Source organism: Equus quagga, chromosome 17 (assembly GCF_021613505.1).
Source record: "Equus quagga isolate Etosha38 chromosome 17, UCLA_HA_Equagga_1.0, whole genome shotgun sequence".
Classification (NCBI taxonomy): Eukaryota; Metazoa; Chordata; class Mammalia; order Perissodactyla; family Equidae; genus Equus; species Equus quagga.
The window spans coordinates 7087841-7108974 of record NC_060283.1 but is presented as its reverse complement, the minus strand read 5'-3'; the positions used below and the strand labels follow the sequence as shown (position 1 = coordinate 7108974).

The following is a 21134-nucleotide window of genomic DNA, read 5'->3' as shown; positions in this document are numbered from 1 at the left end:
CTGGGCCCAGGATGGCCCGGGGGCGGGGCCGTTTAAAGATCCTGGGACAGGGGTGGTCGCTGTCCGAGCTCAGTGCCGAGACAGGTGCAGACGCGGCTCGGTCGGATCCTCCGCGTCACCGAGCCCATCTCCTGGGGGTTGGGGTGGGCTGTGTTTTCTTGACGGGCTTTTGTGAGCTCCCAACTCCCAGCGGAGCGAAGACCATGGCTTCTCCTCAGGGTTCCCTGGAATTCGGGGGACCTCTGGGTAATGGGGCAGAGGTGGGGGGAACCTGGGGCCAGAGCTCAGCGAGGGAGAACGGGGGAGTGAGCCACGAACGCGGATTGGGGCAGGATGGAAGGATGGAAGGCTTTGAGGGGTATCCGGAGGTCTGCGGGCGACTGCATGGAGAGGGAGCTTAGGAGGGGCCAGTTCTGGGAACGGCGGGGCAGGGGATTTGTCGGGACAGGACAGAGTACCGAGAGCGGGAGGGTCTTGGAGGGGACCTGGGGGCGAGGACCAAGGTGGAAGTCAGGGCAGGGGCTGAGAGCTGAGAACGGGATGTGGAAGAGGACGATGGGAACGAACGCGGAGGGGGCCCCGGAGACAGGGCGCCTACCGGGATTGGGGGAGAGTTGGGGAGCGGACGCCCGACGCCGTCGCCACCCTTCCCCAGGCGCTGCGGCGCTGATGCTGGTGCTCCCTGCCACCATGTTCCACCTGCTGCTGGTGGCCCGCTCGGGCCCAGCGCGCCTCCTGGGCCCACCCCCCTACCTGCCCGGCCCCGAGGCGCTGTGGAGCCCGCGCGCGCTGCAGCTCGTGCTCGCCTGGCTCGGCCTGCAGGCGGCGCTCTACCTACTGCCGGCGCGCAAGGTGCGGACTCGGCTCGCGGCCGCGCGGGGGAGGCGGGCGGAGGGAGGCCTCGGCGAGATGAAGGCACTCTCAACCCTTATCGGAGCCCCTTTGTGCCCGCAGGTGGCCGAGGGGCAGGAGTTGAAGAACAAGAGTCGCCTGCGCTACCCTATTAACGGTGCCTGGGAGATGGGGGGGAGCTTCAGACCTAGTGGGATTAGCCCCGGACCCCAAGCTCTTTTCTGCCCAGGACAGACGTGGGGGGTCTCACTGTCCCTCTCTACGCCCCTGTCCCTCCACCCTCCCCTCCCGTGCCCCACAGCATTTGCTGCTACTCTGTGCACCAGAGCAGTGGCTGGGGTGGCCTTCTGACAGCCGAGGTGTCAGCCTTAGGGCTTAGGGCGGGGTCTGTGACCTCCCTGGGCTTTGGTCTGTGTGTGCGTTGGGGGGAGCAGGGGTGGAGGGGCGCAGCTCCCAGGACTCACTGGGTACTTTGGTTCAGGCTTCCAGGCCCTGGTGGTGACAACCCTGTTGGTGGGCCTGGGGGTGTCGGCTGGGCTGCCCCTGGACGCGCTCCCGGAAATGCTCCTGCCCTTGGCGTTTGCGGCCACCCTCACCGCCTTCGTCTTCAGCCTCCTTCTCTATCTGAAGGCTCTGGTAGCCCCTGCCTCCGCCCTGGCACCTGGGGGCAACTCAGGTGAGAGGGGTCCCAGTTGGGTGCGGAGGGAGGCAGATGGGGTGCTAGCTGGCACCTTCACCCTCCCTTATTCTCCAGGCAACCCCATTTACGACTTTTTCCTGGGACGGGAGCTCAACCCGCGCATCTCTTCCTTTGATTTCAAATATTTCTGCGAACTTCGGCCTGGCCTCATGGCCTGGGTATGCTGAGCATGGCTAAGTGGGCCTGGCGCCAGGAGGAGGGGTGGCATGGCTGAGCAGGGGTTGGGCAGGGCAGGGCCAATATGTGCGGTCATAAATCATTATTCGTTCATTCCACAAATACTTATTGAGTCCACCCTGTGCGCTGGGCACTGCTCTGGGTACTGGGAGACAAAAGAGAAAAAAGTTACAGGAAAGAAAAAGTCTCTGTCCTTATGGAGCCTACATTCTAGTGAGAAAGACAAAACATTAGTAAAATATATATAACATGTCGGGGGAGGCTAAGCGCTATGGAGAAAAACAAGGCAGAGACGGAGTTAGAAGAGCAGGTACGACGTTAAGCAGAGCAGTCAAGCGTAAAGTCTGTTTTGAGCGGAAAGATGGTGATCCGATGATCCTTGCTGGTCAGAGCGGTGCAGAACCTAGAAGTGATCACTGGGTTTAGCAACCTGTCCATCAGTGGTGGACTTGAGGACCTGCCAACTGTGTTTTTGGTTGTAATCACCCGTGCTGGACTGTGGTCAAGATTTCCCAAAGGGTCTCTTGGGCACGATCGCTCACATCACCCTGGAACTACCTCATCCAGGGACAGGAGGAGTGCCAAATGCCCCCCTTGGGTCTGGATCTGGCCTCCGAGGTTATTTCCTCCCGTGTGAAGTGGGATAAAGAGCGAGCGCCCTCTAAGACTGTGAGGATCAGGAGTGGTCACCGGAATGACAGCCCGGTGCTCCCAGATGGGGGTGCTCAGGGTAGGCTAGCTGCCCGCTGACCCTCACAAGCTCTTACTGTGTGCCAGACCTGTGCTTAGTGCTTCACACACATTGTGTCATGAGCGCTTGGCTCCAGGAGACGGGTCCACGATTCTCTCCATTTTGCCCATGGGGTGGGGAAAGTAGGCTTTAGAGAGGGGAAGCAACTTGCCCCAGTGGCTAAGCTGAGATTCAAAACCAGGTCTGTTCGAACTCTCAAGGCTGAAGCGTCCGCCTGCCCCCTATGCTGCTTTCCCAAAGGGAGCACTACAGGACAAGCTCGAGAAAACAGGCTGGGAGTGCCTCTGGAGGGGGCCCCTGCAGCCTCTCTGCCCCTGGGCCCAGGGGCTGGATCCTTTCAACAAAGGGCTGGAGAGTTAGTGACTGACAGCTCAGAGAAGGGGAGAGGCTGGCCACTGTGCCACCTCTGTGGAGACAGACTGGGGGCAGACTGCTCTGTCTCCCCCATCCCCCCAGGTCCTCATCAACCTGGCCCTGCTCCTGAAGGAAGCAGAACTTCGGGGAAGTCCGTCACTGGCCATGTGGCTGGTCAATGGCTTCCAGCTCCTCTACGTGGCTGATGCCCTCTGGCATGAGGTGAGGCTAGACTGGGCAAGGGAGACAGGGGCGAGTGTCTGAGGACCTCGAGGGGACTAAGCCAGTGGGTCCTGTCCCTGCAGGAGGCTGTCCTCACCACCATGGACATCACACACGACGGGTTTGGCTTCATGCTGGCCTTTGGGGACCTAGCCTGGGTACCCTTCACCTACAGCCTTCAGGCCCAGTTCCTGCTGTACCACCCGCAGCCGCTGGGGTTGCCGATGGCCTCAGTCATCTGCCTCATCAATGGTCAGTCAGGAAGGGGCGGCGGGCTGGGTCAGCACCCTCCTTCCCCCTTTCACTCGTTCACTGTTGACTCAGCACCATCAGGTGGGTACTAAGCCTCAGGTGCTTCTCTAAAGCAGGGGCTGCTGGGTCCTGGCTCTCCAGGCACAGAGTCTGGGCCAGGGGCGGACGGTCAGGGTTGGGCAGAAGGCTGTGACCCTCAACCCTGACCGTGGGCTCATGCTTCCCCCAGCTATTGGCTACTACGTCTTCCGTGGAGCCAACTCCCAGAAAAACACCTTCCGAAAGAATCCTTCTGACCCCAGAGTGGCTGGTGAGCTGGGTTTCTAGGGTGCTCTGAGTGAGGTGGGGCAGCTGGGCTTCCTGGGGGTCCCCCATCCCACTACCTGTCTCTCCCCAGACCTTGAAACCATACCTACAGCTACGGGGCGACAGCTGCTGGTGTCTGGGTGGTGGGGAATGGTCCGCCATCCCAACTACCTTGGAGACCTCATCATGGCTCTGGCCTGGTCCTTGCCCTGCGGTGAGTGGCTTGGGAGGGCACAGGGCGGGGGCCACACGTAAGGGACACAAGTGGAGTGGTGACACAGGATGCGCAGTCTGGGTGTAGAATGGAGAACAGGGATGCGCCCTAGTGGAGGAGGAGTCAGGGAGCTGGGGATGGATACAGCACGTGGCTGGGGCGGACCTCCACGCCCACCCAGCACTGCCAGCACCTTGCTGCAGACCCTGGACGTTTCACCACTGAGCCCTGATGCCCCTGTGAGCCTTTAGGCGTGGAAATCTTTGTGAACTGAGGGGCTGGCTGAGCGGTCATGGAGCCTCCCTCTCCCCACAGGGGTGTCCCACCTGCTGCCCTACTTCTACCTCCTCTATTTCACTGCGCTGCTGGTGCACCGTGAGGCCCGGGATGAGCAGCAGTGCCTGCAGAAGTACGGCCTGGCCTGGCGGGAATACTGCAAGCGCGTGCCTTACCGAATCCTGCCCTATGTCTACTGAAGCAGCTCCACCCAGCCCAGGTCGGGCACGTGCCCGTCCATCCACCAGCACACCCAGCACCAGGAGCCTGGACGCACCTGGGACTCAAGGACCTGCACCCTACCCTGCCTTGAACTCCACCAGGCAGGGATGAACAGCCTCAGAGAGGGAGTTAGGAGCAAGGAGAAACCGGTGCCTAATAGTGGAGTGGAGGGGATGCTCTTCCTCCTCGGATAAACATCTGGAACCCTTGGTGCCACTTCTCTCCCTCTCTGGGGCCAGGATGTTTAAAAGGTGGCTGGGTCAGCCCTGATCAGGGAGAAGCTGAAAGGTGGCTGTGGCTGAGTCTAGGGGTGGGTGGGACAACAGCTGTCACTCAGAAAAGGGCACTGCCGACAGGGCAGACCAGTCACAGCTTTATTAATGACAAAGGGTCCCCTGTTCAGCCAGGGAGCTCCTCAATGAGAGTCCTCGGGGCAGGTGGCAGGGGGCCTCCCCAAAGCTGCTCCAGCTCCCCAGTGAGGGCAGCCACCTCCTCGGCGGCCACGGCATGGGCTCGATGGGCCCTGGCGCAGTCTAGAGCCAGGGGCGTCAGGGCCACCTCATTTTCGTTGGTCCAAGCCAGCAGGAACTGGCACTTCTTCCGGGCCCGGTAGAGGCGATCTCGCTCTTCCGTAGCCACGGCATGTTTCCGGGCCCGGCCGAGGGTCTGCGCGAGATGCCCTAATGCTGCCAGTGTGTAGCCTTTCTGGTTGGCCGGGCCCTCGCCCAGCAGGAGGCGGGCAACCTCGCGCATGGCACCCCGTGTGCCCAGGGGCCCAGGCGGATGCTCGCCTGCTTCCAGCACGTGCGCTGCGGCCTGGAGCGCTTCCTCGGCAGAGGCGAAAACTTGCTGGGCGCCCAGGGCCCCGGAGACGCCGAGCAGCGTGGCACAGAAGTCGGAGAGCAGCGCCTCGTCGCCGCCGTGATACAGGGCGAGAGTGTGCGCATAGGCGAAGAGCACGTTGGGCAGCTGGAAGCGCACGAGCGGCGAGGCCCGGCCGCGGCTCAGGCTGGCCAGCGCGGGGATCTGGGTGGGCACGGCGGGCGCGCCGGCCCCCGGGGCGTCTCCGAGAACCGGCTCGGCGGCTGCGGGCTCAGCGGCGGCGGCATCCTTCCCGGGTTCCGGCGGCGTCCGGGCGGGGTCGGGCTCCGACCCCGGGGCCTCGCCGCCGGGGGCATCGTCCAGCTCCTCCAGAAGCCGCGGCGTGGCCCCGCGCGCCCACCACCACGGCCGCCACGGGGGCAGCAGCCGCCCGGCCTCGCCCCGGCTCAGCAGCCGCTCGAAGGCCGCCTTCTCGGCCGGGGTCAGCCGTTCCCAGAGTCCTGAGAGGCCGCCGGGCGCCGGGCCAGGCCTGAGGCCTGCGTCCTCGGGCGCGTCCTCGGTCTCGCGTTGCTGACGCAGCCGGCGGAGGGCGCTGGCCAGGCGGCTGGGCGAGGCGCTGCGGCCGCGGAGCTCGCCCAGCACCTGGTCTCGGTAGAAGTCTTCGGCGCAGGCGCCGTGCGCCCGGTAGCAGCGCAGCGAGCAGTAGGGCACGTTACAGCGCGGGCAGGTGTAGCGCGCCGGCTGGGCCTCCCCGGCCGGGCAGAAGGCACACGGCCCGGCCGGCTCCATGGCAACTGGCGCCGCAGGCCTCCAGCGAACGCGCATGGGCTCCCGCCCGGTACTTCCGGCGCTTCTCGGTGACTTCCGCCTCTCTGCGCGGCCGACGGAGCGCTTACGCAAACCGCCCCGAGGGCTCTCGGCCATTTCCGCCCGCACTCGGAGGCCAGGCCCCACCCCTCGCTCCAGTAGCGCTCGGGCAGGCGCAGGAGCCGCTCGTGACGTAGGAGCCCCGCCCTGCGCGGTGCGAGAGGCTGGGCAGGCGGGTCCAGCCGGCGCTCCGCCGGGCCAGCTCGCCCCCTAGTGGTTGCCCTTTGGGCACTACAGAGAGGTGCGGCAGAAAAGGATCTTTGCTAAGCACCTAGCCCGGGCCCCGCGCTGGGGAACACAGACTTTTGTAAAGGGGAGAGTGGAAGAAAAGGCCAGGACGAAGTACCTAGCCTAGACTGGGGGGGTGTGTCCGGGGCATTTCCTCTTTTCAGAAGACTGCAACATTTGACAAATATCTGAGCTGTTTGATTTCCTCCTTCAAACCTATGGTTAATCCCACTTCAAAGTGCAGACTCCGAACTAGGTGCCAAAAACATTGAGGAGCAAAAAGAGGTGGGTCCCTATCCTAATGGAGCTTACAGTTTGGGGTGGAGTAGGGGTGATGACCCACAAACCGTACCAAGCGCTGTGAAGGCTGGAGCCAGGGCAGCCCTGAAAGTGAGCTCTGGTTCTTTGGTCCCTCACCTCACTCACATGCAGCCCCACCTACACTCTGCTCTGCCTTCAAAATACCTTGTATTTCTCTCAATATGGATCGTGTATTTCCCTCCCAAGATCTGGATGGATTTGACCACCCTCGAGTCAGCTCATTTTTTGCAGCCCCACTACCGCTGGTGTTCTAAGCCACTTGCCCGTCAACTGGATGACACCACTTTAACCAGTTTCCTAACTTTCTTGCCAGCCCTCCAGAAAAAGCAGCCAGACAAAACAGTAGATCACAAGTCAGGTGACATCAGGCCCTTGCTTAAAACCCTCCCCCGCACTTGGACTCAAACCCCAAACTCCTCCCCACGTCTGACAGGACCCTGTAGGACCTGCCACACGCCTCTGCACAGTTTTCTGAGTTGGAACTCTGTCGTCATCTCACTGCTTGACTGGCTCCTCGTTTCAGGTCTCACACATCCCGTCTCCAGAGGCCTTCCCTAGGATGGTCTGTCTGTCCAACCCCCCTCCCTCTTTCATTACAGCACTTATTTTGAGGCTGTAACTAACACTTGTAATTAGTGTTCTCACTTTTCCCACAAGAATCTAAACTCCTTGAGGCCGGCCCCATGGCGCAGCGGTTAAGTTTGCACGTTCCGCTTCTCGGCAGCCTGGGGTTTGCTGCTTCAGATCCCGGGTGGGGGACATGGCGCCACTTGGTAAGCCATGCTGCACAGGCATCCCACATATAAAGTAGAGGAAGATGGGCACGAATGTTAGCTCAGGGCCAGTCTTCCAAAGAAAACTAAACTCCTAGAAAGGAGGGGGCCGTATGTTTCTAAAAAGATCCCTACAGAGGTGCTGACCTAAGCACTTTGCATCTTTCATTTAATTCTCACAGCAGGATTATGGCAAAAATTAAATAAGTAGTTAGTTCAAGTCAGCCAGCCAGCCAGCCAGTAAATGGAGCAAGGAGCCAAAGTCAAGGCAGCCCCAGTCCAGAGCCCAAGGTCTTTACCCCACGGCGTGCTGTATCCCAAGAACCGGCAGGTTCAAAGACCTTAGCAGAATGAACGAGTGGGTACTGCAGGTGCTGCTCGGAGGGAACCTTGAATCGGCCCCAGAACTCCACTTCCGGGAACACTGATTCAATCCAGTGACCAACCCCGGCTGTGATTAGGTTAACAGGGCCAGCCAGGTGCTCAGAGGTACCAAAAAGGTCACCAGTTCCAATGTAATCAGGCAACGCTCTCCAAAGCTGGGGCAGACCAGATCCCTGCCCTGGACCCCACTAAGCCTCAGCTGGTCCCAAGCTCAGGGAAAGCCCAGATTGGCGGTTTGCTGACACATTTTCTACTGGAACTCCTCCCTCCACTGCTGCCTTCATAAAACCTCCCACCACAATGCTTCCTGTTATGTTCTCTGTTCAAAAGAAGAGTAAGAACAAATAGAAGGATTTGGGGGAATTACCAAGTTATTTGGGATTGGAAGTTGCCTCAAATCTACCTCTGAAGGGCCAGCATCTGTGGTTACTGATTTTCCCGGGAAACCTTTTCTTGTAGTTTACCAACCTTCCGGCCCCTAAGGGCCTCTCTCTCTTCCTAACTTGACGCTGCCAAGAAACCAAAAGCAGGCCTCTCTAATGGACACACCACCAGCCCTAGAAACTGTATCTCTCTCTCTGCAAATGAAAACGAAACAATGAGATGACTGGGTTAAATGGCTTTATTAGCAAAAGCCAGGATTACAAAGGACTTAAGAGTTGGCATTAGGGCCCTTCTTCTTGCCAAAGGTGGGCACGACATTGACAAAGCGCCGGTTGTACTGCATCCGCCGCTTGGCCCGGCCTGTCTTCTTCTTCTTTTTCTCCTGCTTGGCCACCTGGGAAAACGGAGAGCTGGTCAGACCCTGGTTGACATCTTCCAAGCCTTCCCTCAGGCTCATCTCCAGGGAGGGGGAAGGCAGACACGGAAAGGGCCAAAGATCTTTCAAACAAAGTCCAAATGCCATCACTAACGCTCTCACTTACCTTGGGAGTCTGACCTCTGACTTTCCCAGCACGGGCCAGGGAGCCATGGACTTTACCTGTGGTGGGCAAGGAGAGAGCAAGCAGTTAGGGAGCAAGAAGGGGCCAAGCGGGAAGAAGCACAAAATCGGAGAAATTTAGCTTCTAACCAAGAATGTCCAGTCTGGTACATTCTGACGTTTCACTTCAGGATTTTCCAGTCCCTGATTTTAAACAAGAACTCAACAGCACCTCGGGGGTCTGGTCTGACCCCCTGATTTTAGTGAGAAAAGTGAGAAACAGAGAAGGATCTAGTAAGTGACTGAAACAGAACTATACGCTGACTCAGTCTCCCGTGGACCTCTCCTGAGCTCATCTGGAGAGAGATAAACAGAAGAACCGCCCTGGATTGAGGACACTGAACGCCACACCCCACACCCAAATGTGCTTACAAACAGTTCAAACGACACTCCTCCCCAACTTACCTCCAAGCATGCGGCCGGCTACTTCCAGAGTGGTCAGAGCCTCCACCCCACACTGGCCCAGAGTAGCCTCATCCTCCAGGGGCGTGCCTGCCAAGAGCACGACTTGATCTTCTGCAGCGATGCCCTCCAACGAGGCCACATGAGCCTACGGGGAAAAATGAGGCTCGTGAGCGTTCACGCGGGGGCCGAAACGGAAGAACACGGGAGGATGGAGCCCAGCCCGGGGAGCACCACGCGGCCTTACCTTGATCTGGGCGACCGTCTCCTGGCCGGTCACCTCGAGGGTGTGTAGCTCCTGGGCGCGGACAAAGAGCTGCATGTCGGCGACTGAGGAAAGAAAGACTCATGAAACACACACGCCGGCCGAGAGAAGGGCGGGGAACAGGTGGCGGGCTGGGCACGATCGCACCGGGACGTAGGTGGTCGCGGGGTCTCACGTGGGGAAGGCCGGGCCTGCGAGGCAGGTCGGGTGGGGACCGGAGCCCGGCCCACAGAGCAGCCCCTCTTCCTCTATCCTCCCCGCGCCCTCCGGCGTCGCGGTCAACCTGCTATTAAGCTCTCCGGATCCAGCCGTGGCCCAAATCTTACCTGAATCGCTGCCACCGCAGCCGCTACCGCGAAGATGGAGTCGAGAAAGAGGAAGGAGCGAGGGCGCGCACGTCCTCACCGCCTGCTGCGTGCTACGTCACTACTGAGCGACCGCGAGGGCCTTGGCTTTTTGTAGCACGGCCGCTCTAGCTCACCCTCCTTACGCTTCGCGCAGGCGTCATTTCTGTCCCGGCGGCGCGCGCAGGAAGGGGCGGGACCAGGCCGGTTGCGCGCGCAGAAGGCTAGTGTACGGGGCAGTTCAAGATGGCGGCGGCCATGTTCCGGGCTGTTCTGCGGGGCTGGAGAACCGGCGTCCAGCCGGGCTGCGGGCTACGGCGGCTGGTGAGAGCGCTGAGCCTGGAGCTGGGGGCAGAGGGCTAGGTGTGAGGCTCCTTGTTATTCCTATAACCCTAAAGACGGCGTCCTACTTGGGGCCTTAGTTTCCCGTCGGATCGGGGCTTCTTTTCTGAGCTCAAATGCAAGATGGAGAGGGAAGGTGGCAGGGCCTGGAGCGCCCTCCGGAGTGTGGGAAGTGGAAACTGATTGGAGGAGAACCCGGGTTAGTCAGGAGTGGGAGGGGCTGGGGCCGGCCGTGGCCGAGTGGTTAAGTTCCTGCGCTCCGCTTCGGCGGCCCGGGTTCGCAGGTTCGGATCCTGCGCGAGGACCTACGCACCGCTCATCAGGCCATGCCGTGGCGGCATCCCACGTAGAACTAGAATGACTCACAACTAGGATGTACAACTATGTATTGGGGCTTTGGGGAGGGAAAAAAAAGATTGGCAACAGATGTTAGCTTAGGGCCAATCTTGCTCACCAAAATAAATAAATAAATGTGGGAGGGACTGCACATCGACTCTCACTGCCTAAGTTTTCGGAGGGGAAACCGTTTGTTTCACGGGGTAGGAGTCGGCCCTGGATCATTGGCGACACTTCTGGGAGCTTAGAGTTTATGATATACAGGCCACTTCACGCTACCTCCCTGTTCTCATTGTAACCCCAGGACCTATCAGGACTCAGGGCAGTCTGTTGGGAGAAGTGTCCAAGACTGATCTTTAGGCTGGAGGATGGGAGGACAGACTCTGGAGTGTGACCTTGGATAGATTGTTTATTAATATTTTAATCTTTGTTGGATGTAAAAAGGGGGTATAAAGTAATTATAAAATAACATACCTAACTTGTTGCATTATAAGAATTAAGTGCAAATGATACCCATAAAGCACTTGGTAAAGTGCCTGATGGGGTCTGTATGAGGCCAGAACCTTCTAGGTAAGGGAAGGTCACATCAGATGAGAGTGGAAAATTAGCACGATTGCCAGAAGTTCCTAACCCAGAGCTAGAATATTTCAGTGGAATGTTCAGAGGAAACGTTAAAATGCTGGAAAATGCCATATTGGTCAGACTTCCTGGTTAGTCTGCTTTTCAGAAGTGTACACACACTTCTCATTTGAGTCCCGCAGAAATCCTAAGAGAGGCAGGCCCTTAGAAGTGCCTCGAATTCTTTTCCAGTCCCACCTGCACCCTGCACCCTGGGAAACCGAAGTCTGGCGCTTTCCCACCTCCGCCTTTTATTTATGCTGTTCTCCCCATCTGTGATGTTTCCTTTCTCTACTTCTTCAAGTTCTGCCTATCCTGTGGTGAGTGAGGTGATGGAGAGACGAGTGTTTTGTTTTTGCCTCAGAGCCAGACCCAGGGGCCTCCTGATTACCCCAGCTTCGTCGAGTCTGTGGATGAATACCAGTTTGTGGAGCGCCTGTTGCCCCCCGCCACCATCCCAAAGCCCCCAAAGCATGAACATTATCCCACTCCTAGTGGCTGGCAGCCCCCGAGAGGTGAGCTGGGTGATGGGGATGGCTGGAAGGCTGCAGGGAAGCAGCCCCTCCATGGTGGTCTGCCCGCCCCAGCTGACGCCCTGGACTCCCCAGTGGGTTCAGGACTTGTGTTGCTGTCTCGCAGGGCTAGCATCCGTCTCATGTTCAAGGAAGGGCCCAGGAATGGAGCCCTGTTCTGCTAGTACTGTCCATCCTCGCTATCGGGACGAGGTCTTCCCATGTGGGAAAAGTGAAGCATGGAGAGAAGACCCACGAGCTTGGACCTTCCCCCGCCCGGGCCACGTGCCATGGCTGAGGACACAGCTTGGGAGCTGGGCGGTCTGGGTCCGGATTTGGCACTGCTCTTCACTGTCAGTGTGATCTTGAGTTAGTCGCTTAGCCTCTTCCACCCTCAGTGTCAGCAAAACGGAGAGAATCTGCTCGGCACATCAAGCGCTTAGTGCAGAGCCCAGCGTGGGAGGGCTTCAGTGCTTGTGCATCCCCGTCTCTCTGCCAGAGACTGAGTCAGCCTCCCGGAGCCAGTGGAGAAGGACCAAGACTGGCCCCAGGGGGGCACCCAGAGATCCAGGGAGGCGTGGCCCTGACCTCATTTCTTCCTGAGCACCTTCTGGTGCCAGGCCCTGTGCTGGGCCTCAGGGTTCCAGGGTGAACAAGCTGGTCTGGCTCTAAGCTTAGGGAAAGAGCAGGCCTTCTGACTTGAAGTTGGAGGTGGCTCTGCCATCGGGCGCACTGTCCCTCTGCAGACAGTGAGGGGAAAGGCCTTGGCTGAGGTGCGATGAAGCCTAGACATTGGGCTTATCCCATCCCTCCCTGTTACAGACCCCCCACCCAGCCTGCCCTACTTTGTGCGGCGTTCTCGGATGCACAACATCCCTGTCTACACGGACATCACACATGGCAACCGTCAGATGACCGTGATCCGGAAGGTGGAGGGGGACATTTGGGTAAGTGGGTGGGTGGGTCAGGGTCTGATTCTGACCCTTTCAGGGCTGAAGGGATGGGAGTCCTCTGGAGAGGAAGGTCTCCTCACCAGGCCTGATTTGTCATCTCCCCCCAGGCCCTGCAGAAGGACGTGGAAGATTTTCTGAGGCCACTGCTGGGGAAGACCCCTGTCACCCAGGTCAACGAGGTGACAGGTACTCTGCGGATCAAGGGCTACTTTGACCGGCAGCTCAAAGCCTGGCTCCTGGAGAAGGGCTTCTGAGGCCCAGCTGAGCAGCCTGCAAGACAGCGTCGCCCCAGATTGGAGTCCAGGGGCTCTGTGGAGGCGGGGGTGGGTGTTGGAGCAGCTAGGACAGGGGGACAGAGACCAGGGCTAAGGGCTGAGGCAGGGCAGAGCGAGGGCTAAAGGGCTTCAGAGGAGGCCCTGCTTGCACCGTGCGGGGATGGGACCCTCTGCACAGGTGCCGGCACTGGGCGAGACCCACTAGGGGCAGCTGAGCTAGTGGGGGCATTGGTTGCTGTCCTCCCACCCCGACTGCTGCTTTCCCTTCATTAGAACTCCTCGTCAGCTATGCAAATTCTGGAGCTTGTCGACTGCTCCTCTGGGGGAAGCACAGCCCAGTCCACTTTCGGGGGGGGGGGGGGTAGCACACGCACTGGGGACATTACTTCCCTGGCCCTCAGACCCATCCTGCTGCCAACACTCCCGAGCCCTTGCCAGCCCTGACTTGGTGGTGGCTACGAAGAACACAGATGACTCAGAGGTGGGTCCCGGAGGCCTTCAGCTCCCAGTGGAGCCAGAAGGCCCGGTCACCTCTGCTCCATTCCAGACAGAGTTGGTCCTGACTGGGTCTCTGGCTCCGTGGAGCGAAGTGATTAGCTTTAGCTGGCCTGCCCACAAGGCGGTGCTCAGGAGCTCCCAGCAGCCCAGCACCGGGCCAGCCTCCCCAGCTTCCTGACTGCTATCAAGGCTGGACAGGTTTGCAGGCAGGAAGATGCTGGCTGGCCCTTTGCCCCTGCCATCTGTCCCACCTCCAGGCAATGAACCTTCACACTTGCCCTCTCCCTGGAGTCACGAGGGCCAAAGGCCTGAGTTCCCAACCCCACCCCAGCAAAGTGGCATGACAGGGTTCAGAGCCTGGCTCCCCTACTTGGTCTCTGACCTAAGGCGGGGTCCTTAACCTCGGGCCTCCGTTTATTCGTGTGTAAAATGGGTATATCTTCCTAATGGTTTAATAATCAACAACGTGCCCCCAAACAGTGCTGGCTTCTACAAATAAACCCGCACCCCTGCAGCTCCAGGCCATTCTCAAGTCAACAGCCTGAGCAAGAAAAAGGAGCCTGCACACTGATGGCACGACACCAGCTCCACCAATCGTTAATGCAAGTTTTTATTTGGCTGTATATACAATTTAAGCTATTAAAATTTGTACAATATTTACAAATTAAATAATCATCTCAAACTGTCTCCAGCAACTCTTGTAACACAAAACCAAGGGGGAAAAGACGGGGACAGGCAGGCCTCGGCTCCTGTGGTCCCTGCCTGGCCCAGAGCCTTTTCTAAACTAAAAGACCAGGAGCCTGGCACTCTTGCTCCTCCTTCCTGGGGTCAAGCATTCAAATTCAAAGACAAAATTTAAGCCAAAAGACAATAGCAAGGAAGTAATTCCAATTCTAAACTCAGAAAAAGTTGAGAAGTGGCCTTCCGTGGATTATGGGGCTTGCAGTGGTTCTGGAGCAGACACACAAGCCCTCAGCCTGGAGTGAAGCTGGGCAGTGGCTGCTGGGGGGGACCAGGGACAGTCTCCTCCTAGACACACAGCAGGGAGAGAGGGGCCTGGGGGGAGGGGCAGGGCCGGGTCCCTCAGCCCTGCCCACCTGCTCCTCCACCCCCAGGGGCTCCTTTCCCTGAGTTGTGTGGTTGCTGATAAGACATGTAAATGCCACAGGGCATAAGGGGCACAGCCACCACCACAAAGGGCTTCTGGGAAGTTTAGGGTGAGAAAAGGACGTGGGTACCAGTCTTGGAGGGGGCCAGGGAGCAAGTTCCTGGCCTGCCTCCAGGCCCTTGAGTCCACACTTGGGGATGGGAGGGAGCTAATACTGTTTGGCACTGCAGCGTGACTCCACACACACAAGTGTGGCTCAGAGGGGCTGCCCCTTCTCCCAGAGGCAGGGAGGGCGCAGAGGGCTTCGCAGAGGCTGCACCTTTCTGCCTTCACGGCCCTGCAGAACTCAGGGCTGGAGGGTAGGAGGGAAGGCTGGAAGTGACCCAAGATCTCCACGGCTGCCCGGGACAGTAAGGGCTGGAGTCATCTGGGGCCTCAGGCCTTTTTCCACTTGGCCTAAGGGCTGCCACCTCCTCTGTCTCAGAGCTGAAGGTTACTACTCCCTGGTGCAGATACAGAGGGAGCTGGCACTTGGTGGCAGGACATGTTCCAGCAAGGGCTGCTCAAAAGTGGGGGCAGGGAACAGGACCAGGGCAGTGTCAGTGGGCAACGGGGGACTCCAACTTTTGCAGGCGACGGCGGCGGAGCTCTGCTGCATCAGGTTCCCCATCCTCAGGCAGCTCTTCGGAGCCCAGTGACTCAGGTGCTGGGGACAGAGAGGTCGGAAGTGGAACCCAGAGAAGCCCCAGCCACCCCACTGTGGGCTGACCACAACTACCTGGAGGCTTTTCGGGTTCAGAGGCTGGTGAGGAGGCTCCTGGGGACGGGGTTGTGGCCTCAGAGCTGGGGATGCTGGTGGAGGAGGCAGCAGTGACAACAGAAGGGGCAGTCTCCTCAGTGGGGTTGACGGAGGTGGCAGGCCGGGGGGGCCTAGGAAGACAAGGACCAAGCTTGGCATGACTGGGCCGGTTCGCCTGCCCCTGGGGAGCCTGGCAGGGGGAGCGCAGCACTGACACGCCTCCGCAGCCCCGGGGACACAAGCGAACATGTGCTGCAGGGATTGTCGTGATTCTGTCCCACAGACTGGCTGTAAGCCCCGTGCTGGCAGCTGTGCTGGCCGTGTTCCCTGCCACACTGCAGGGTCCGCCCTGGGGTGCCAGGCACCTTAACGGGGCATCCACCTGAGACATTCCACTGAATCAAACAGCACTCACGTCTCAGACTCCAGCTCCCCTCCCACTTGTGCTGCCACTGCTGGGCGCACTTTGCAATGTGACCTGTGACCAGGAATTAGAACCCTTCTCTTCAAACAAAGTAACTCAAGTACAGCAAGTGAGGGATGGGCCCAGGACTTGAACTCAGGCCGGGCTGGCTCCAAGCAACTTTTTCTTTGCCGTCTCAGATCGGGGGGCAGTGATGCCTGGCTATGTCACCACGTCAGGAGCATGCACATGATGAACTAAAGCGCTGAGAACTATGGGTAACGTGACTTTAGACAAACATAAAGGAACCAGATTCAAGATCAGCTCTCTAAGAAACATCACTCCTACTTAGCCCAGACAGGCCTTCTGCAGGAGGACAAAAAGGCACCAAGAACCCTGAGACCCTGGCTGTGCCTACAGATAGGTGGCCTGGATCAACAGGTGTCACAGAGAAAAAGGCCAAGAACCACTGCTGGGGCCTCTTCTCGGCAGCTCCCCGCCCCGCCCACTCCAGCGCCCTGTGCAGACGTACCCCAAGGACGCGAGCACGGTGAGGTACTGGTTGATCTGCAGCATGGCGGCGTCCAGCAGCGTGTGGATGTTGCGCAGACTCTGCAGCCGAGCCTCCAGGTGCTGGCGCTCATGGCCTTCCAGAGCCCGCAGCTCCTCTGGGGTCAGCCCAGCAAAGCCCGCAGGGGGCACGGGCATCGGGGGGAAGGCTGGAGAGAAAGGCTCAGCCTGGACCGCCTGGGCCTGCCACCCGCCGCCCTCCACAACAGCTCCGAGAGTGGCCCAGCTTACCAAAGGGTGGAGGCAGAGGCATGCCCATCCAGGGAGGGGGGAAGGGGAAGCCGGGGGCGGGGCCGGCCTCGGGGGCGGGGGCAGAGCCAGGTGCCGGCGCAGAGGCAGCTGTGGTTGTGGCTGCTCCACTGGGCCGAGAAAGTGCTGCTGAAGAGCAAGAACAGGAAGTCAGCGAGTGTTGGTGGGCCTCTGGCTTCCACTCCTCCCAGCCCCCTGGCTGTCACAGTATCCAAAAGGCTCACCTGCACTGGTGGATGGAGGGGCCACAGCCTCTCCTGAGCTGGGAGGAGGTGGGACGGGTGGAAAGGGGCCCATGGGGGGCCACAGCGGGAACATGCCTGGAGGAAAGGGAGGCAGGAGGCCCTGGGGGACTGCGGAGAGAGGACCGGGTGATGAGAAGACGTCCAAACCGCAGGCGAGGGGCTGACTGCTGGGGGCTCTGGCCTCTGCCCCCACAGGCCTCCGAGCTCAGCCTTGATCACACCCCACCGCAGTCACCTACGTCTCTTCCTGTGACCCCTCCTCCACCCGGACTGGCTTCTGGAGGACACGCGCTGAATCCCCTCAGCATTTCCCCTGCCCAGCCCAGAGCGAGTACCCAACAGTGTGCTGGATGGCCTAGTGAGGGGGCCACTCACAATTAGGGGGCTGGGGCAGGAGTGGTGGAGGGTGGGGGGCAGGTGGTGGCCCCTGATCCGCAGGTTCAGGGGGCGGTGGTGACTGCGTCGGCAGTGATGCCCGAAGGACGTCCATGCGGCACGTAGGGCAGGTCTGCTGCCGCTGGAACCAGGAGCGCAGGCAGCTGCAGGTCAAGACCAGGCGATGGTCAGTAGGGCCCTGGAGGCCTGCCCCCCACGGCCGGCCCCCTGATGTGCAGGGCTCCCCAGGGCCCCTCTCACCTGGTGTGGAAAATGTGGTTGCAGGGCAGTCTCTTGGCACCAGTCACCATCTCTTCTCGGCAAATGATGCAAACATTGTCCATTGCCTGGAGTTCCTCTGGGGTGGCATCTGGATACCTGGTTAGGACAGGCCGGGGACACATCAAGACCACAGCTGGAGGCAGGGCCCTGGGGCGGAGCTTGGGAGAGTAGCTGGGATGGGCCCGCTTACAGTGTGTTCATGTTGCGGATGGCCCGGCGAGACATGATGGCGTCTGTCACAGCTTTCTTGAACTGCCTAAAAGGACAATTTCAGTGAAAGTTGGGAGAGGGAGGGGAGGGATCAGGGAGGAGTCAGGGGCATGGCATGACGGGGCTGGGCTTACCTCATAGCCAGGTACATAGGCCGGATGGCAAAGAGAGGGAAGGTGTGCACCTTGATCATGATGGTCATGAAAGCCATGTACAGCAAAACTTTGATGAAGCCTGGGGGTAAGGGGGGGGTGCACAGAGCAGCAGGTCACAGGGCGTGGGAGGCAGGGATGGGGAACTGGTCTAGGTCAGGAGAGGCCCAGACTCCTCTCACCTGTAAAGAGCTCTGTGTAGAGCATGTACACGGCCTTATTGTCCCAGGGGTTCTCGCTCTGGAGGTCCACTGAGTGCAGCACGTACTTGATGAAGATGGTGAGCACCATAGTCATCAGGATGGCGTACTGGACGGAGAGGACAGGGGACATAAGCACGCAGCCCCCGCCCCCTTGTGCAGCTATGTTCTGCTACCAGCAGGCAGGGCGCAGTGACACAAACACAGGCTTGGACACAGCCCAGGTCCTCCTAGTTCCTCCACTCACTAGCTGCTGTGATTTGGGGCAACTTGCTAGACCTCTCTGAACCTCAGTTTGCTTGTCTGTAAAATGACAGAATTAACTCTCTCTTTAATAACAACATTGCTTTGCTGATTAAGACATGCAGGTCGAATGCTCAGCACAAGCCCTGGCATACAGTAAGCACTCGACAAACGTGAGCTGTTGTCACTGAACACCTTCCTCTGTGCCAGGGACACACCTCCCCAGTTGTCCATCAAACTAATTCCCTCTGTCCATCAAGCTGCTCGAGCACCGACTTTCAGAAGACTTCCCTGAGCCCCAGGTCAGGGCTCCTGCCCCCCACACCCGTTTCTGGGCCTTCCCCACTCTCCTAGAGGACAGGGCGGGCGCTGGGACTGACTGATGGCCGCTCCTTGGTGGCCCACACAGGACTGGCCACAGAGCAGGTGCTCAGTCAGGGTATGTGGCTTATTCAAGGCCCATGCAGTGCCCCCTCAGGCTTGTCCTCCCAACCTCCCAAGCCATTTTACCTCAAAGCCAAACACCAGCTGCACAGAAGCCCCACGGGTCAGGATGCTGTGATAGGCATGGCTGACGAAGAGGAAGTCCAGGATGCCCAAGAGGAACATAAGGGCTGTGGGGACCCCCGGATAGGGGGTTGGCGGCATCAGCCCAGGGCCCGACAGCCACTTCCTGCTCTAAGACAGCTCCCACCCTCAAGCCCAGTATGGCCCCAGCGATCTAGTCAAGGGGGCACACTCCACCGAACCTGGTCCCCTGGGAACTCCTGTTCTGCCTTGGGGGGCACTGGGGCAGCCCAGGCTCCAGGTGAGGAGGCCAAGAGCTAAGGGCCAGGCAGTTAAGAAGCCCTGGAGTGGAACAGGACACAGATGATGCAAATTAACTTCCTAAATTATCTTTCCTGTACAGCTGTGGGCCAAGAGGGCAGCCCGTGCTCTAAGGTGCCAATCCATGGTTAGTGACTTCATGTTCTAGTCCTCCAAGGTGCCTCTTCTCCCTCCAGCGCCCCTCTCCCCTCCCCTGGGTCTCACTCACAGACAATGCGGCAGTGAAAGAGCCAGGAGATATTGGGGCTGCGTTCCATCTGAGGCAGAGCACAGAGGGGGTGTGTCAGCAAGGCTGGAGCTCAGCCCACGCCCCCCATCCCAGCCCTCCCTCCACGCCTGCCCACCGGCCATTCCTTGGCTTCTGTCTGCTCCAGAGCACCCTGTGACCCGACTCACAAAGTCCACACGGTCCTCAGCCAGCCAGTGAAAACACTTGAGGAAGAGAAGGAGAGTGAAGAGCGCAACAAAGCGGGGGCTGAAGTCATCCCGAAAGACGGTGAAGGCCAGACAAGTCTCGGTGACAGCATACCAGGAACGTTCCAGAAGGTGCTGGGGGTTGAACAGAGAATGATGTAGAACTCAGACATTCTGCTTGCCCAGCTTTCTGCTCCTCACTCTGGGGGCCATGAACATCTTACCTCCATCTCTGCAGCCCTCAGCTGTCCAAAGAACACCTTGCCCATCACCTTGCCCAAGAGGAAGACGAGGACGAAGGCCTGGATGTACAGGACCTAGAAGTGAGCAAAGGCCATGTTTGAGGTCACTTTCTGCTTTGCTCCGCCCGGGGCTCAGCACTCAGGAACCGCCCCACATCCCCATCCCCAGGTGTTCAATGCTAGGCAGCTGCTGGCGGCCTGGCCTCTCTTACTTACCTGACCCCTGGCCCCACCCCTGTCTCAAGCAGACTCCTCCTCCTCTCCCAGGGAGTTCCTCCCTCCCCCAGCCCTGAACTCACCGCCATGCTGGGGCTGGACTTGGTCAAGTACACCACCGTGGGGTAGAACTGGTGCTTGAGGTAGTAGGCATGAGCCACCACAGCCCCGGTCAGCGCCAGGCTGGCCGCCATCATCACGGCGGTGCGGAACATTGCCCTGGCCTGGAGACCTGCGTGGAGAAAGGAAAGGAGATAACCGGTGTGATGACCACACCGTGCAAACCCAGCACGGTGCCTGGAACACAGTGTCAGCAAAGAGGAGAAAAAGAAAAATCTCACTTCACCCTCACAGTCATCACATCGAGAATATCTCATGCTCCCCCGTGTTACAGAGAAAACAACTGAGACTCAAAGGGGTTAAGTGATCACACTGACGCAAGGCCTGGGGCCCGGGTCAGTCTTGTTTCAAACCTAGGGCTCTTGCCACGCTGCCTGCCAAGCCGCCGCCTCCAGGGAGGCATGAGGAAAGGCAGCAGTGCTAGAGGAGGGTGGATCTGCTACCGCTGGCGCTAAACTGGAGGGGATGGAGTGGATGCAAACGCAGAAAGCTCCAGAAGCGGGAACGTGCAGACTGGACTGGGAGAAGCCAAGGCGCTGGGGGGCGCAGGCGGGCAGGCGACAGCGCCTGTGACAGCCCCGCCAGGGTGGGCGGCTGCGACGCGCATCCCGCGGGAGCGGGCAGGGGACGGCAGCCTGGAACCCTGGCGCCCCCAAACCCCGGGGCAGTGTCAACTCGGGGCACTGAAGAAACGGCCGAGCGACAGGATGCAGCGGCGGGGCGCAGAGGGGGCCGGGGCGCCCCGCGGCCGCGCACCTGTAAGCGCCCGGGGCTGCGAGCGTCGCAGGCGGGGCCCAGCCTCCGGGAGAGCGGCCTCGCCGGCGCCTGAGGTCTACGGCCAGTTGACAGGCCGAACGCGGGCGGCGGGGCTGAGGGGGCGCGCCGACCCCCGAGACCACAAGGGGAAGGCTCAAGTCCCGGCCCCACCCACACCCCGGGCCAGACCCCGGCCCACTCACCAGGAGCCCAGCGCCGCGAGCCCGCTCAATCCCCGCGACTGCGGAGGCGGCCCCGGTTAACAACACTCCCCACCCCCTGCGAGCCGGAACTTCGGGGGTGAGACACCTCACTTCCGGCGGCGCGGGGCGGGGCGTGGGCCGTACCAAGCGCATCCTTCCCGAGCCCGCTCGGCGCACTCTCCGTGGCACCGGGAACAGTAGTTCCACCGCCGTATCTGGAGTTCGTGCCCACAGTTTGAGCAAGAGATGCGAAAGGTAGTCGGAGTGGAAT

General features: G+C 59.8%; 5 protein-coding genes across 9 annotated transcripts; 2 read left to right on the top strand and 3 right to left on the bottom strand.

The window, feature by feature from the left end:
- The first annotated feature begins 58 nt into the window (after nt 1–58).
- TM7SF2 (transmembrane 7 superfamily member 2) lies at nt 59–4535 on the top strand. Of its 2 annotated transcripts, XM_046644727.1 has the most exons (10): nt 59–246; nt 656–852; nt 955–1009; nt 1334–1528; nt 1607–1710; nt 2937–3056; nt 3140–3308; nt 3538–3618; nt 3706–3828; nt 4144–4535. In XM_046644727.1, exons 1-10 carry the CDS (start codon nt 204–206, stop codon nt 4302–4304), a joined length of 1248 nt encoding a protein of 415 aa, XP_046500683.1. In that variant the 5' UTR covers nt 59–203; the 3' UTR covers nt 4305–4535. The 2 variants fall into 2 exon arrangements, with proteins under 2 accessions (XP_046500683.1, XP_046500682.1); XM_046644726.1 differs by lacking the exon at nt 59–246 and having other exon boundaries at nt 435–852.
- Nucleotides 4536–4677: 142 nt separating this feature from the next.
- ZNHIT2 (zinc finger HIT-type containing 2) lies at nt 4678–7278 on the bottom strand. The gene has a single exon (XM_046644728.1). It carries the CDS (start codon nt 6070–6072, stop codon nt 4726–4728), a length of 1347 nt encoding a protein of 448 aa, XP_046500684.1. The 5' UTR covers nt 6073–7278; the 3' UTR covers nt 4678–4725.
- Nucleotides 7279–8325: 1047 nt separating this feature from the next.
- FAU (FAU ubiquitin like and ribosomal protein S30 fusion) lies at nt 8326–9838 on the bottom strand. Its single transcript, XM_046644730.1, has 5 exons — nt 9697–9838; nt 9353–9435; nt 9109–9253; nt 8648–8703; nt 8326–8499 (listed from the first exon to the last, which is right to left on the bottom strand). Exons 2-5 carry the CDS (start codon nt 9425–9427, stop codon nt 8374–8376), a joined length of 402 nt encoding a protein of 133 aa, XP_046500686.1. The 5' UTR covers nt 9428–9435; nt 9697–9838; the 3' UTR covers nt 8326–8373.
- Nucleotides 9839–9907: 69 nt separating this feature from the next.
- MRPL49 (mitochondrial ribosomal protein L49) lies at nt 9908–13930 on the top strand. The gene is made up of 4 exons (XM_046644729.1): nt 9908–10038; nt 11375–11525; nt 12345–12469; nt 12583–13930. The coding sequence occupies exons 1-4, from the start codon at nt 9961–9963 to the stop codon at nt 12727–12729; spliced, it is 501 nt and encodes a 166-aa protein (XP_046500685.1). The 5' UTR covers nt 9908–9960; the 3' UTR covers nt 12730–13930.
- SYVN1 (synoviolin 1) lies at nt 13841–21004 on the bottom strand. Of its 4 annotated transcripts, none has more exons than XM_046644724.1 (16): nt 20864–21004; nt 19868–20016; nt 19551–19643; nt 19309–19461; nt 19121–19169; nt 18595–18698; nt 17824–17950; nt 17624–17723; nt 17470–17535; nt 17259–17375; nt 16998–17161; nt 16602–16730; nt 16360–16503; nt 16091–16277; nt 15132–15286; nt 13841–15062 (listed from the first exon to the last, which is right to left on the bottom strand). In XM_046644724.1, the coding sequence occupies exons 2-16, from the start codon at nt 19997–19999 to the stop codon at nt 14956–14958; spliced, it is 1827 nt and encodes a 608-aa protein (XP_046500680.1). In that variant the 5' UTR covers nt 20000–20016; nt 20864–21004; the 3' UTR covers nt 13841–14955. The 4 variants fall into 4 exon arrangements, with proteins under 4 accessions (XP_046500680.1, XP_046500676.1, XP_046500677.1 ...); XM_046644720.1 differs by having other exon boundaries at nt 16360–16506; nt 20864–21003; XM_046644721.1 differs by having other exon boundaries at nt 15135–15286; nt 16360–16506; nt 20864–21002.
- Nucleotides 21005–21134: the final 130 nt, after the last annotated feature.